This window comes from Lampris incognitus, chromosome 1, assembly GCF_029633865.1.
Source record: "Lampris incognitus isolate fLamInc1 chromosome 1, fLamInc1.hap2, whole genome shotgun sequence".
Taxonomy (NCBI): Eukaryota; Metazoa; Chordata; class Actinopteri; order Lampriformes; family Lampridae; genus Lampris; species Lampris incognitus.
Window position 1 is genome coordinate 125,673,674 of NC_079211.1, and position 12,870 is coordinate 125,686,543.

The window sequence follows — 12,870 nt, forward strand, 5'->3', positions numbered from 1 at the left end:
AGCTAGATATAGATAGATAGATCCTAGACAGATAGATAAATAGATCATAGACAGACAGATAAATAGATCATAGACATATAGACCGATAGACCATAGATAGTTACTAGATAGATAGATAGATTATAGACAGACAGATATACAGACAGCTAGATAGATAGATAGCTAGATACAGCTAGATAGATCCTAGAAAGATAGATAAATAGATCATAGACAGATAAATAGATCATAGACATAGATTATAGACCGATAGATCATAGATAGTTACTAGATAGATAGATTATAGACAGATAGATTATAGACAGATAGTTAGATAGATAGATTATAGACAGGTAGATAGATAGATAGATAGATAGATAGATAGATAGATAGATAGATAGATAGATAGATAGATAGATAGATAGATAGACAGACAGACAGACAGACAGACAGACGGATAGATGGATAGATAGATAGATAGATAGATAGATAGATAGATAGATAGATAGATAGATAGATAGATAGATAGATAGATAGACACAGACAGACAGACAGACAGACAGACAGATAGACAGATAGATAGATAGATAGATAGATAGATAGATAGATAGATAGATAGATAGATAGATAGATAGATAGATAGATATAGATCATAGACAGATAGATAGCTTTAAAGATGGATAGATACAGAAGTGCTATTTGCCAAAGAATACATCAAAGATGTTTACAAAACAATGAGGTCCGCAGGACTATAGTTTTTATGGGTTAGGGTCATGGGCAATCTGCCCCCTTTTTAAGATCTTTATTTTTTTTTTTTTTTGTCCTCTGAGTTGGAAAGCATGTATCCGTAAAGAGGTAAACGCTCTGTGAACTCAGGCCCACAACATCTGTAAATAACTGATGCAGCCTTATGCCGTTAGTCACAGTGCGGTATTACGGACCCGCATTTCCGGGACACACGAGGTTCACTCGTAGTCCGATCCTGACCATGTGACACATGTTCTCCGCTCCACGAGGCTCGAAAGGCAGTCGCGTTCGCGTCACATGATCAAGTCAGAGCCTCTCAAGTTAGTCCGGCCGCCCGGTCGCCTTAAGCTGCAGATGTGAAACCGAGATAATAGAAATAGACACGAGACAGCAAATGATGCCAAAGTCTAGCAGCACGCTAGTAAGCGTTTCAGTCTCGAAAGCGTGTTTTTTTGTTTTTTGGGGTTTTTCTTCTAACCTTCAGAGAGGGTTCAAGTCAAGTGCTGCGTGGGAGGACGAGGAGCGTTGCACATCAGATGTTAGCGGGAAGAACGCGGCCCGACGGGCCGGTCGGTGAGTGGCCAAGGACAGGCGTCCCTCTGAACCCAAACAAGCCGAGGTCAAAGTCTGTCCCCGTTTTGTTTAAATGTAATCCGAATTGATGGAAAACCCGCAAAACCTGTCCCTATGCAACGAGAAAAACTTACATTGACTCTTTTTGCTCAGAACAGAACAATATCTTATTTCCTTCCCCTCCTACCTGACGTGCGCGCGCGGCGCGCGTGTAGGCACTGAGATGACATGGTTAACTTGGAATATCCTAAATATCAAATAAAAAAAAGAAAGACGAAGAAACAGAAAATGGTTAATGTACAAGAAGGCGTCTTTGCTGGGGAAGACTGGCGTTATGAGGGTCAAGGTAGCTTACAACATTTTAAGGGAGACTCAAACGACGCTCACAGCAAGTTTCCACGTTGGATTTATTTGTTGCCATAATTATAATAAACTTTTATCAAATGCACATGAACGGTGACAGTCTTTGAACTGAAGTACACACGCACTCTGGTGGTCGCCATGCTCGGGGTCCATGGAGGCAGGCTCTCCCATCAGTCAACACGGCCCTCTGTTGATAGTAGCGCAACGTCATCTTCTCGTGACATACAAGTGCATCAAGCAACATGTATTCAAATATTGTCCCACAAACTAGAATAAATACGAGCCATTTGGGCTGTGTGTGTAAGCCATAATCACCACACACACACACACACACACACACACATACATACATACATACATACATAAATATATCATCATTGGTATAAACTGCAGTAGGAGGAACCGAAGAGAGCTTGGGGAGCCCCCTGCAGTCCAGAAAGAGAAAACAACTGGTGCAATATTACAAAACCACCGTCCTGTTTTTGTTTTTCACTTTTAAAAACAGGTGTACAATTAGATGTACGGATATGTCGCAGAAAACGGGGTCCATTATTGAATCAAAAAATATTGGGGCCAAGGGTTAGGTTATGAAACTAAAATTAGACTCCAGTCTGGTCTAATTTTGGCACAGCTGACAGTAGCACCGAGACATGGCCTTCAAATGCCAAAAAAGCAGACCGCAAACAAACACAGCTGAACTTCCCAGAGGTGTCTTCGCAGTGGCTTCTTCTATTGGATGGTGACTTAAGCTACAGTTATCATGACTGCCATAAACCCCATGTAAAAAGACCCTATGGGAAAGCCTGCCTGTGCTCCAGGCCACTTCACAGGGTTGTACTGGCGAATGGTATCAGTCCTGTTCCAACTCTCTCTCTGTTTATTGTCCTAGCGAACATACAGTACGTCATATAGTGATGGTATTTACATGATATTTTGTTAACATAATCAAAATTACGAAATTGAAAGAAATCAGGTTATCCATTTCGTTGTGGTAACGTGTCGCAAACAGCATAGGATAGTGTCCATTGTGCCTTGTGTGGCTGATGTACATTTAAATTGGCTCATTGCATGGCAGGGTCTAGTTATGCAGGGTATGCATGTGTAAATGTGTGCACAATACCAGGCTAAGGCACTTGTAACTCCCTCCGAAAGTGAGCTAGGCAGTTAATAGTGGAGTTGCCACAGAGCTCAGATGGGAAAGCACCCTCTTCATATGTTGTATGTATTTGCAAAGGTTACCCTGCGGCCTTGTGATTGTCATTCCCAGGTTTTCTATGGCAATTTGAAATATGCTAATATGATGTTAGGTAATGTAGGACTGTTGGTATGTGGACAACGTAAGACAACGCAGAACTGATTTCGCGGCGTTGTTTACTGTGTAATGTAATCTGTCTTTCACAGAGTTCAACGTGTGATACTTTTGTATACTTGGGACCCGTGCATGGGGAAACAGGGCGGGTTCAAACTGGGGTACACTCTCAACAAACTGGAGCTCCTGTTGTTGGTACGTATGCAAGGTAAAAATAAATAATCCCCTTTTTGAACTTCCTTTTTGAAATCCTTGAAAAAAACTTTTTCTTTTTACAAAATACTGTATGTTTCATCCTATCACAGAAAGACGAGAATGCAGGCCTGCAGAAGGGCATGATATAAAATTGTTAATAAATCTGTAGAAAAAAAAACCCATTAAGAAAAGAAGTTTCAGTAAAAGCCAGAACTGTGCTGAGCCAATGCTCTGTACCGCTCCACTGCATCCCCCCGTGTGTGCGCAGGCCAAAAGATAAACTAACACAAACAAAAATATCCTAACGTCGCAATTCTTCTTGGCCTTCGGTCACCCGCCGCAACCCCCCGCCCCCTGCCCCTCAGAAAACATTATTACATTAACGTCCTCATTACATTAATGTCCTTATTACATTTACATCAGTGTGGTGTGTAGTAAAAACGGCATGGGGAAGGAAAGGAAAGAGTTGGGCATCTGGAAGCAAGGCCAGAAGTGTGAAAATCCACAAAATAGTCATGGGTGTTGAGGAAAAGAGAAGAGGAAGGAGCTTGGTGTGGTGATATGGTGGGTGTGCTGCGGGGGGGGGGGTGTTGAGTCTGGAGTAGGTGGTGGAGGGCCGAGTTTTTCCTAAGACTGGGGAAGGTGTTGTCTGATGATCTCTCTGGACTGAGGGGGGATCCTGTCGGGGAAACGGATGGTGAACTCCACGATGAGGTCACCGCGCTGTGACGGGCTCTTGGGTAACGGCAGGCCTTCCCCTCTCAGCCGCTTCACCGTCCCTGGCTTGATGATCTCGTGACAGGGGAGCGAGATGACACGGTTATCCAGTGTGGGAATGCTAACCGTGCAGCCACACAATGCCTGTGGAGGAGAGGAAGAGGGGGTTAAATATCAGTTCAGTTTAGACAGCATCCCAAAGCTGTGAATGTGTGGATGGCTTTATGTTTCCATGACCCACGAAAAGTGTTCAGCCATTTTGTGCTCGACATCTCTCACCACACCATTTTGATTACCCAGACCAATATCAAATAATAAGTCATACTGCTGAGTGCCCTTAGTGTGTGTGTGTGTGTGTGTGTGTGTGTGTGTGTGTGTGTGTGTGTGTGTGTGTGTGTGTGTGTGTGTGTGTGTGTGTGTGTATGTTTGTGTATAAGTGCCAGTGAAGGAGGGAAAGAGTTAAAGAGTTAAAGTGCCTAAGCAATCTTGTATGTGAGGACGAGAAAACATAATTGGAAGTTGAATGTGAAACATGACTCAGCAGGGGCCTGATTACCGGGGAAAAAGACATACTTCATGATGGCAGTTACTTTAGCAACAGAGATTTTTTCTAGTCTTCAATACCAGTGTGTGTGTGTGTGTGTGTGTGAGAGAGAGAGAGAGAGAGAGAGAGAGACAGAGAGAGTGAGCGAGCGAGCGAGAGAGTCTAAGTTGGAGGTTGCAGATTGCACAGGGGACTAATTTTAGCAGCAGCTTCATAGCCAGAGTTAATGAAGTAAGGCAGAAATCGGCTGAGCTCGTAAATAGTTGGAGGGCTTGTCAGATGGGTAGGAGGTGGAAATGGGCAAAACACACACACACGCACACACACACACACACACATCACCACCTTATCACAATGCCTGCTGATTCCAGTTGGAGCGTAGGGAGAGCTAAAATGAAAGCGGAGTCCTGTGGCTATCAGAACTTCACAGGCTTGTCAGCACGAATCATGCAGCAGCTGAACGAAGGATGGAAACAACTCGTTGATTACACGTTACTATGAATGAACTTCCTGACGAATGCTCTCACTGGGTGGGATTTTGTTTCATCTCTATTGAGTCACAGAGTGACTTAAACCAACAACTGGGAGCTGCCCAGTACAAACTCAGTCCTCTACTGTTGATACTGGGCAACTCCACTAGAGCTGTGGGAGCAAATTGCCTTGCTCAAGGGCACTTCGATGGTAGGAGGGACTTCTCTTTCCTATCAAATAGTAAATGATCAAATCCAGTCATGTGCTTCACCTTTCAGAACCGGTCAAGTGTCATTCTGTACCCGACCTCTGTTGTGTTAAGGCTGCTGGTACATTTTCCATGCTTGGGCCTGAAGTTTGCTAGACGATTGTTAGCATATGGAGATGGGGGTGCGGAGGGTTGGAGTTCAGTATAATATAGCAGATCAGCTGCCTCAAAGGACACAGAGTTTTCCAGTCATGACATCAGCCTCCTCTCCCCACTGTATACAAGAGGGGTTACTTCGCTTATGACAGTGATGGAGACTATCCAGTCATCCTCCTGTTATTAACATCACTCTGTTCACAAACATAAGTCCAGTCCTACACACAGACCAGTTTCCATGACACTCGACAGACAGTGCCAGCTGATCTGAGGACCCGCTCATTACATAAGCCTGAGCTCAGACAAGTAAGCTTTAGAATCCTTCCAACACACGCGCGCACATACACACACACACACACACGCACACACACACGCACACACAGGCTTACAGTGCATTCATTGGTTGTTGATGCTGCGGTTCATCGCGAGGGCAGGATCCCGAAAGTTTTCAAAAAGTGCAGATTCGCTGACATCCTATACACAACTGGCTCTTAAAAACTAGGACATATGGTATCTTCATTATGCTTAATTATATAAGTAGCGAAGATGTGAAGTGCTGACAGTTTAGCTCTTAGATTTCTGCGGCCATAGTTAGCACAAAACGGTGAGCGAGGTTTCGCTGCCTGTCGGCCGTGCTGTCTGTGGATGTGAGAAGTGCAGTCAAGGAGAGTGCTGCGGTGTCGTGAGCGAGCAAAGCACTGCCACAGGGCGAGGGTGCTCTCATCAGAAACACTCTGTAGAGGAGAGGCAGGGTTTGATGCTCTAGTGGCACTGGGGACAGCTTAATTTTTAAAGAGGCACATCTGACCACGGTTGTGCAAAGCTCTGTGCCTGGGATTAACTACTATTCTCACAAAATAAACTTGCGCGAACTTCAGATCTAGTCACTAGCTGTATTTCCCGGGAGATTACGGTGCATAAACCAGACCACAGCTCCTTGCAAAGCGAGCTCCTCTGAGAGAAAGCAGCTCGCTAGTCCATCCCCGACTTCCTCCCACAGGAGCAAAAAACACACTGAACAACCCAATGGTACTGAACAGGCACAAAGTCTTAGCTCCAGACAAACCAGGCTATATGGTCTATGTATAGTATAACAATATCAATGCAGTGCATACCATTGCCAGCAATGCTGCATATGTCCTGCAATGACCTGTATATGTTGCATGTACTGTGTCTATTACTGCAGTGTTTAGCATCCAGCTAGCACATTATATCTCAGAGCTTCTGGAAGCAAAGCAGAGCAGCTCATTGGATACGAGCTTTTGTTTGCTTTGGATACTGATTCATCTGACCCACTTCCCTCTAGTGTTTCTCCTGAACCCCTCAACCCACCCACCCACCCTCCACCACCACCACCACTTCATCTTGCCTCCTCTCATTCCTCTCTCTGATGCAGCAGACGTAAGTCTCTTATCTTGGTGCAGAAGATTTGACTGTGGGAATTTTCTGAAGTCCAAACCTAATCACTGTGAGTAGTTTGATGAAATACCACGCCATGTTTTCATGTGTCTGAACAAAGCCTGATGTGGCCCTAATAACCAGACTGCCTTTAAATCTTGCTTTGTACGAAAACCCACAGATTCCAATGCATCACTTCTGTGGGCTCTCACTGCAGCTTTGGGAGGAAGACTGTTACGACCTGGGAGGACAAATGGCTACTCTAGCATCACAAAAGGCTCTGAAACACCTTTCATTATCCAAAGCACACACGGAGTGCATGCATGCTGATGAGTGGCAGCTCCATTAGAATCATAAAAGCTTGTTTAATTTCACAGACTGACAAGAGCTGAGCTGGGCTTGCTGCCCTAGCAGGGAAAGCTTATTAAATGACCTGCCAGTCACAGTAATTACAGCACAGACTGTTATCACCATTACACCACGATTCATCTTTGACTGTGTCTGTCCATGTGTTGAAGAGGCAAACAGGTGTAAATGAGCATGTGTCTGTGTGTATGCAAGTGCATGCATGCATGCAAGTTTATTCTTGTGCATTCGTGTGCCCCAGGTTAACTACGTGTGTCTGTGATTTTGTAACATGTTGCTATATATTTGAATGTTTATACAGCGAGGTACTGCAAGAGGAGGAGTGTTTCTCCACGCCGGTCACATGAGGACAACACATTCCTGCTGGCTCACTCACACTGCAGTGACAAGACACTTAGCTGCACTAAACACAGCACACGCACACATCAATACACACACAAAATGCATGATAGCCCACCGGCCTTATACATTACTGTCATGTAACATTTTTACACAGCACACATTTTGCTACACCGACGAAAATGAATGAAAAAGAAAAACGGATAACATATGTCATGTGGTTGACACTCAGAGGAAATCACAGCTTCCTGGGTGCATTTTATCAAAGGGTGAAAGAAAGAAAGAAAGAAAGAAAGAAAGAAAGAAAGAAAGAAAGAAAGAAAGAAAAAGAAATAGGTGGAAAAACAGACAGAAAAATTGATAGTCAGGCAGATAGATAGATAGATAGATAGATAGATAGATAGATAGATAGATAGATAGATAGATAGATAGATAGATAGATAGATAGATAGATAGATAGATAGATAGATGTAGGGGCAGGTGAGATGAGCACCCACCTCTTTCAGACTGATCTTGCAGTTATGAATTATATTTGAACCGTCTCTCCTGAAGTGGGCGTGTCCTTTGTCTTTAAGCACAAATGCAATGTCGGCAGGAATGTTCTCGGGGGTCTCGTCCCCCTCTTTTGGGAAGGTGATCTTGGTCCCCTCCTTCCAGCCTTTCTTAATGACTATGTTGAGGATCTTGTCCTCTGTCCTCATGCTCCTCCCATCTGGGTTGAGCCTGCGACGGGTGATCTTCATGCGCTTGGTGCAGCCGTGGAATATCTCCTCCAGCGAGACCTTCAGCTCGTGGACTACCGGCGGGTCCTGCTGCTTACGGCTGGCACCCAGTCGCTCTGAATGCGTCCCCCTTCTCCTCCGGCCCTCCCCCGGGAAGCCGTTGTTCATTCCCCCTGGGAAGCCGAATTGACGCCCGAAATGTGCAAAGGGGTCATCCTCCTCCATATCAACCTCCTGCTCCCCGTCATTGCTGTGGTCGCCGTGGAAGGAGAAACCGTTGGAGCGGCCGCCATGGTTGCGGCTGGAGCCGAAGAACATGTCGAAGGGGTTGGAGCCCCCAAAGAACGAGGCGAAGGTGGCGTGGGGATCTCCATGGAAAGTGTAGTGATATGTTGAGCTGCCTGGTGCGCCCGAGGAACTGCTGCCTCCTGTCTTTAGACCTGAAGGAGGAGAAGCAGAATGTGAGCCACCCAAAACACACGTGCACTCTCTCAAACCCCCACCTGCCCACCCACACATTCATGTGGACTTCAACACCAGACATAGGAGCCTTTTTGGAAACGTATGAGTAATCGAACAGTGAGACAGTGTGAGTTACAGCAGAGAGGAAGTGGAGGGCATGTGGGCGGGAAACTTCCCAAAGCATTACTGGTCTAAAAAGAACCCTGTGGTAGAAAAACTGATAAGGTGGTAGACCTCATAGTCCAGCATACACACATCAATACCTAGACAGGAGGCAGAAACACACATGCGCAAATCACCAACAAATGCAAACTACTCTAGTCGTTGCTCTTCATATCTCCAACATGGCAGGATTTTTGGCCTGTCCGTCTCTCAAAACACACACACACACACACGCACACACACTCCCTCTCTCTCTCGCTCTCTCTGCTGGAATGAAGACTTCATAGTTGAGGTGTACCTACTATGTAAGGAGTTAAGTCTGCTAAGTGTTGGGGACACTAATGATAACAAAATACTCTTAGAGTAAGGCACAACCTCACACACACACACACACACAGAATGGAAGAGAGACAGTATTATTAGTAGGCACCGTCACAGAAAAGTGAGAGTGCTCCGATGCCCATCTTCCGCTTATTAGTTTAGAAGCTGAGTCAGTTACTGAGCTATTTCTATAACAACTTAATCCATCATAACTTCTCTCCAACAATGATTTATTGAGAAAATGTCAAAGCCTGCTGGGCTTATAGTACCTTCCTGGCTTTACAGGCTGATCCTACTTTATAACACAGATCCAGACCCAGATGATCAACAGACAGAGATGGAACAGACCGAAAGGCAAACAGAGAGACAGGCAGAAAGACAGGCAGACAGAGTTAGGCGAAGAACACAACGTCCTTACCTTCCTCCCCCAGCTGGTCGTAGACAACTCTCTTTTTGGGGTCACTGAGGACTTCGTAGGCCTCGGCAATCTCCTTGAACTTCTCCTCTGCGTTGGCGTCCTTGTTCTTGTCTGGGTGGAATCTGAGCGCCATGCGCCGGTAGGCCTTTTTAATTTCCTCTTCATTGGAACCCTTGTGAATGCCCAAGGTCTTGTAGTAGTCTTTCCCCATAGCTGCACACACTCGCTGGACTCGGACCCCCTCGGACTCAGGCCACGCTCACTAATTGTAGATACACAGGTGTTAGGGTCTCACATCACATGTGGACAGTTGCACAGCAATACGGGAGATTATATTTGTGTCTTGGCATGACCCACTGGAGTGGGCAGAGTCCGTTAGCGCTCTGTGCACATGCCAACCAACTCACAAGGACTGTGAGCGCTTATCCGGCGGGGGGGGGGGGGCATATGAAAAGTTGGTATTGCTTAGTAGGAACAGAGTGTGCTAGTTGTACTAACTGTTGCTATGGGGATGGAGCGTTACTATTCTAGCAGTGACTGGTGGAATTCCCTACAACCACGTTTTCAGAGGATTTCTGTCTGTCATACACACGCACGCACGCGCGCGGACACACACGTACACGACAGGGGTCAACACTGCTGGATTTTCCATCTAATGTCAGTTTTAAATGCACTCCACTGTCTATAAAAAAACGATAGACAGCCGGCGGTGTTTGTTTGTTTGTTTGTTTTTTTTTAAATTGAAATTCAGCAACGTACAGTTGAGAGAGACAAAATCTTATGCATTCAGGCGCTCATTTCAGGGATAACAAGCCCATTCCCTATACCTAGACATGAGACACTGCAGTGCTGTCTAGTTGGATACAGTGCGCGTCTATTGCTCAAGAAAGTGCACACCTGAACAAAGTCGTAAAAGCAAACACGGGGCTGGTCAGATTCATATGGGGCATTGTAAAAAACCTGTATCTATGCTGACCGCTGCTACACAAAGGGACACCAGCACACACCGTGTTATCATACACTCGAATATTATGAAGCCGAGACAAAACGATTCTAGCAACGATAATGATCCGTTATTCATCAACCACGAACCGCAACGTTTAAATACCGACGGTGAAAAGCCTCGGATATTCTAATATGGTCAGACTGCTGCCAGCGATGGTCTGTAACACATATAACGACAAGGGAGGCAATGGAAATAAGAACGAAAAGGGGATAAAATAACAATATCCTACCAGATTTCTCGGTGATATATGAGGAATATCAGATCGACATGGTCCGGATCGCTTTCTTTCTGTCTGTCAAGCCCATTCCCCTTTATCTTTCTGCCGCCCCGGCACAGGATCCTTGTCGTGTGACGTCACGAAGCCGGGGAGTATCACCGACTCTGAAATAGCGGGTGACCAAATACTGTGGGGCCCTTACGTTTCAGTGGAAACACGAACGAATAAATATAACCGGGCCTGCCTTATAACGAGACATCCACACATCACTGCAACGACTTCTCTGTTCGCCACCAGCCTAAACTCAAAAGACTACAGTAATCTCGACGTTTGAACGGCACAAAGCTCAAAGATGTATCATTCGGGTGAGCAATAAGTAAACTAGTAGTCAACGAGCAAACTTCTGCAATGACTAATTTAGTCCAAAGACACTTTAAATTCAAATTGTTTTCTTGCCTTCGGCTTTGGTCCTGCCGATGTGTCAGCGATGTCCGCTTGTAGTGAAGAGCGCTCTTCTCAAATAATTTGAATTGACTAAATAACAACAACAATAATAGTAATAGTAACAGTAATAAATTACTTAGAAATGTAACATTAAACAATGGCTGATGTTCATTTTACTACTTCCCTCCCTAAGCAGCCATGGTACTGGCGTGAGTTATGGTTAACTGTAGAACAAACAAAGACTTATTTGGGAAGCGAGCGAGAGAGAGAGAGAGAGAGAGAGAGAGAGAGAGAGAGAGAGAGAGAGAGAGAGAGAGAGAGAGAGAGAGAGAGAGAGAGAGAGAGAGAGAGAGAGAGAGAGAGAGAGAGTCAGAGGGGTGAGGGTAGTTAAAGAGAGAGAGCGAGAGAGACGGGGGGGGGGGGTCCTGCGTCTGAGTGGTAGTTGACAGAACAATATTCAGCCCATATACCCGAGATAAAGCTGCGTGTCATGCTACAGGCTGCACAGGGTGGAAACATTACCGAGTCATGGGATGATTCTTCGACCAGAACCCACTCCACACACACACACACACACACACACACACACACACACACACACACACACACACACACACACGCTGTCAAAGGGTACCCATCAGCTGCCCCCTAGATTTACAACCAATCATCGGTATTGAGATCCGTTGAAAAAGCCAGATAACGTGAGGAAGAGGTTTCTTCTCTCTTCTCTGTCTGTAATGCCCACCTAAACTTTTAAAACCCTGTATGTTATGTCAGCAGTGAGGATCTGAGTCATACTGGTGACTAGTTCACTGTGGAGTGCTATGGATGGGCGGTGCACCCCAGGTACACTCAGTTGGACTTTTTGATTTCATCTCCCTTCAGTCAGTGAGTTGAGAGCGAGATAGGGTCATTTGAGTCATCCTTCCCTCCTGGGTTGGTGAGGAGGTGCAAGAAAGTGGGTGTTTTAAATAATGGAGGAATCTTGTTCGCACAAAACACACTGTCTGTCTTAGTTGTGTTTTCTCTCAAGCACATATGCACGCGTATATCCGCGCGCGCACACGCGCGCGCACACGCTCAGTCAATTGCATTTACTCATAGCAGATTGTTAATGTAAAATGCAACAGAGCAGTTGCGATATCACTTGTCCACACGCATATTTTGCCACATTGCCTTTGCACAACATGGAGGAGAGAGGAGGCGCATTCCGGTGCGTCCAGCTGAACATGTCTTCAGCAGCAGGGTGGAAACTGGGGCTACGGCGCAGCTGTCTCTTGAGAGCAACTGGTCGGCAGTGGAATGCACTTCATCTGTTCATCTCGAGACATGTCCCTATACGGAAACGCGGAAAATCAACAACAACTGATGAAAAGATACTGTTTTGGAGATGTACTAACCTGGGATGCTTATCGTCGTCGATGGCGCGTCCATCTGTGCCAAGTGTGAGTTATACGGATGTTAAAAAGTATTGTAGCGAATTAAGGGGGCAACCACAGGAACTGCCGGGGCCGGGACGCGAACCCGTATCGAATTCCTGTGGTTGCCCCCCTCCCGAATTCGCTACAATATATTCACTTAGTACAGTCAGCACAAATCTCGTGTGACAGAAAATGTATGAATATATTTATATAGTGACACTATTGCGATTCTGCGTAGGATACAGTGGATTGTAGTGCAAAGAGCCGTCCGGTATCTTGTATGTTTGTGGAAGCACATGGCGCCGAACACGTTGGTTTCCATGACAACACAATAT

The 12,870-nt window shown here is 45.5% G+C and overlaps 1 protein-coding gene and 1 long non-coding RNA gene across 3 annotated transcripts; one reads left to right on the forward strand and one right to left on the reverse strand.

The window, feature by feature from the left end:
* The first annotated feature begins 1,025 nt into the window (after nt 1–1,025).
* Nucleotides 1,026–7,427, forward strand: LOC130115429 (uncharacterized). The gene is made up of 4 exons (XR_008810493.1): nt 1,026–1,296; nt 3,061–3,163; nt 6,656–6,727; nt 6,839–7,427. It is a non-coding gene; the product is annotated as an uncharacterized LOC130115429 (long non-coding RNA).
* Nucleotides 3,791–10,783, reverse strand: dnajb5 (DnaJ heat shock protein family (Hsp40) member B5). Of its 2 annotated transcripts, XM_056283075.1 has the most exons (4): nt 10,683–10,783; nt 9,448–9,709; nt 7,860–8,524; nt 3,791–4,024 (listed from the first exon to the last, which is right to left on the reverse strand). In XM_056283075.1, exons 2-4 carry the CDS (start codon nt 9,656–9,658, stop codon nt 3,791–3,793), a joined length of 1,110 nt encoding a protein of 369 aa, XP_056139050.1. In that variant the 5' UTR covers nt 9,659–9,709; nt 10,683–10,783. The 2 variants fall into 2 exon arrangements, with proteins under 2 accessions (XP_056139050.1, XP_056139041.1); XM_056283066.1 differs by lacking the exon at nt 3,791–4,024 and having other exon boundaries at nt 7,502–8,524.
* Between the last annotated feature and the right edge of the window lie 2,087 nt (nt 10,784–12,870).

Coding starts and splice junctions, on each gene's coding strand:
- dnajb5 (XM_056283066.1), bottom strand. CDS start 9,658: ATGGGGAAAGACTACTACAAGACCTTGGGCATTCACAAGGGTTCCAAT. Junction 8,525..9,447: donor CGACCAGCTGGGGGAGGAAG/GTAAGGACGTTG, acceptor CTCCTCCTTCAG/GTCTAAAGACAGGAGGCAGC.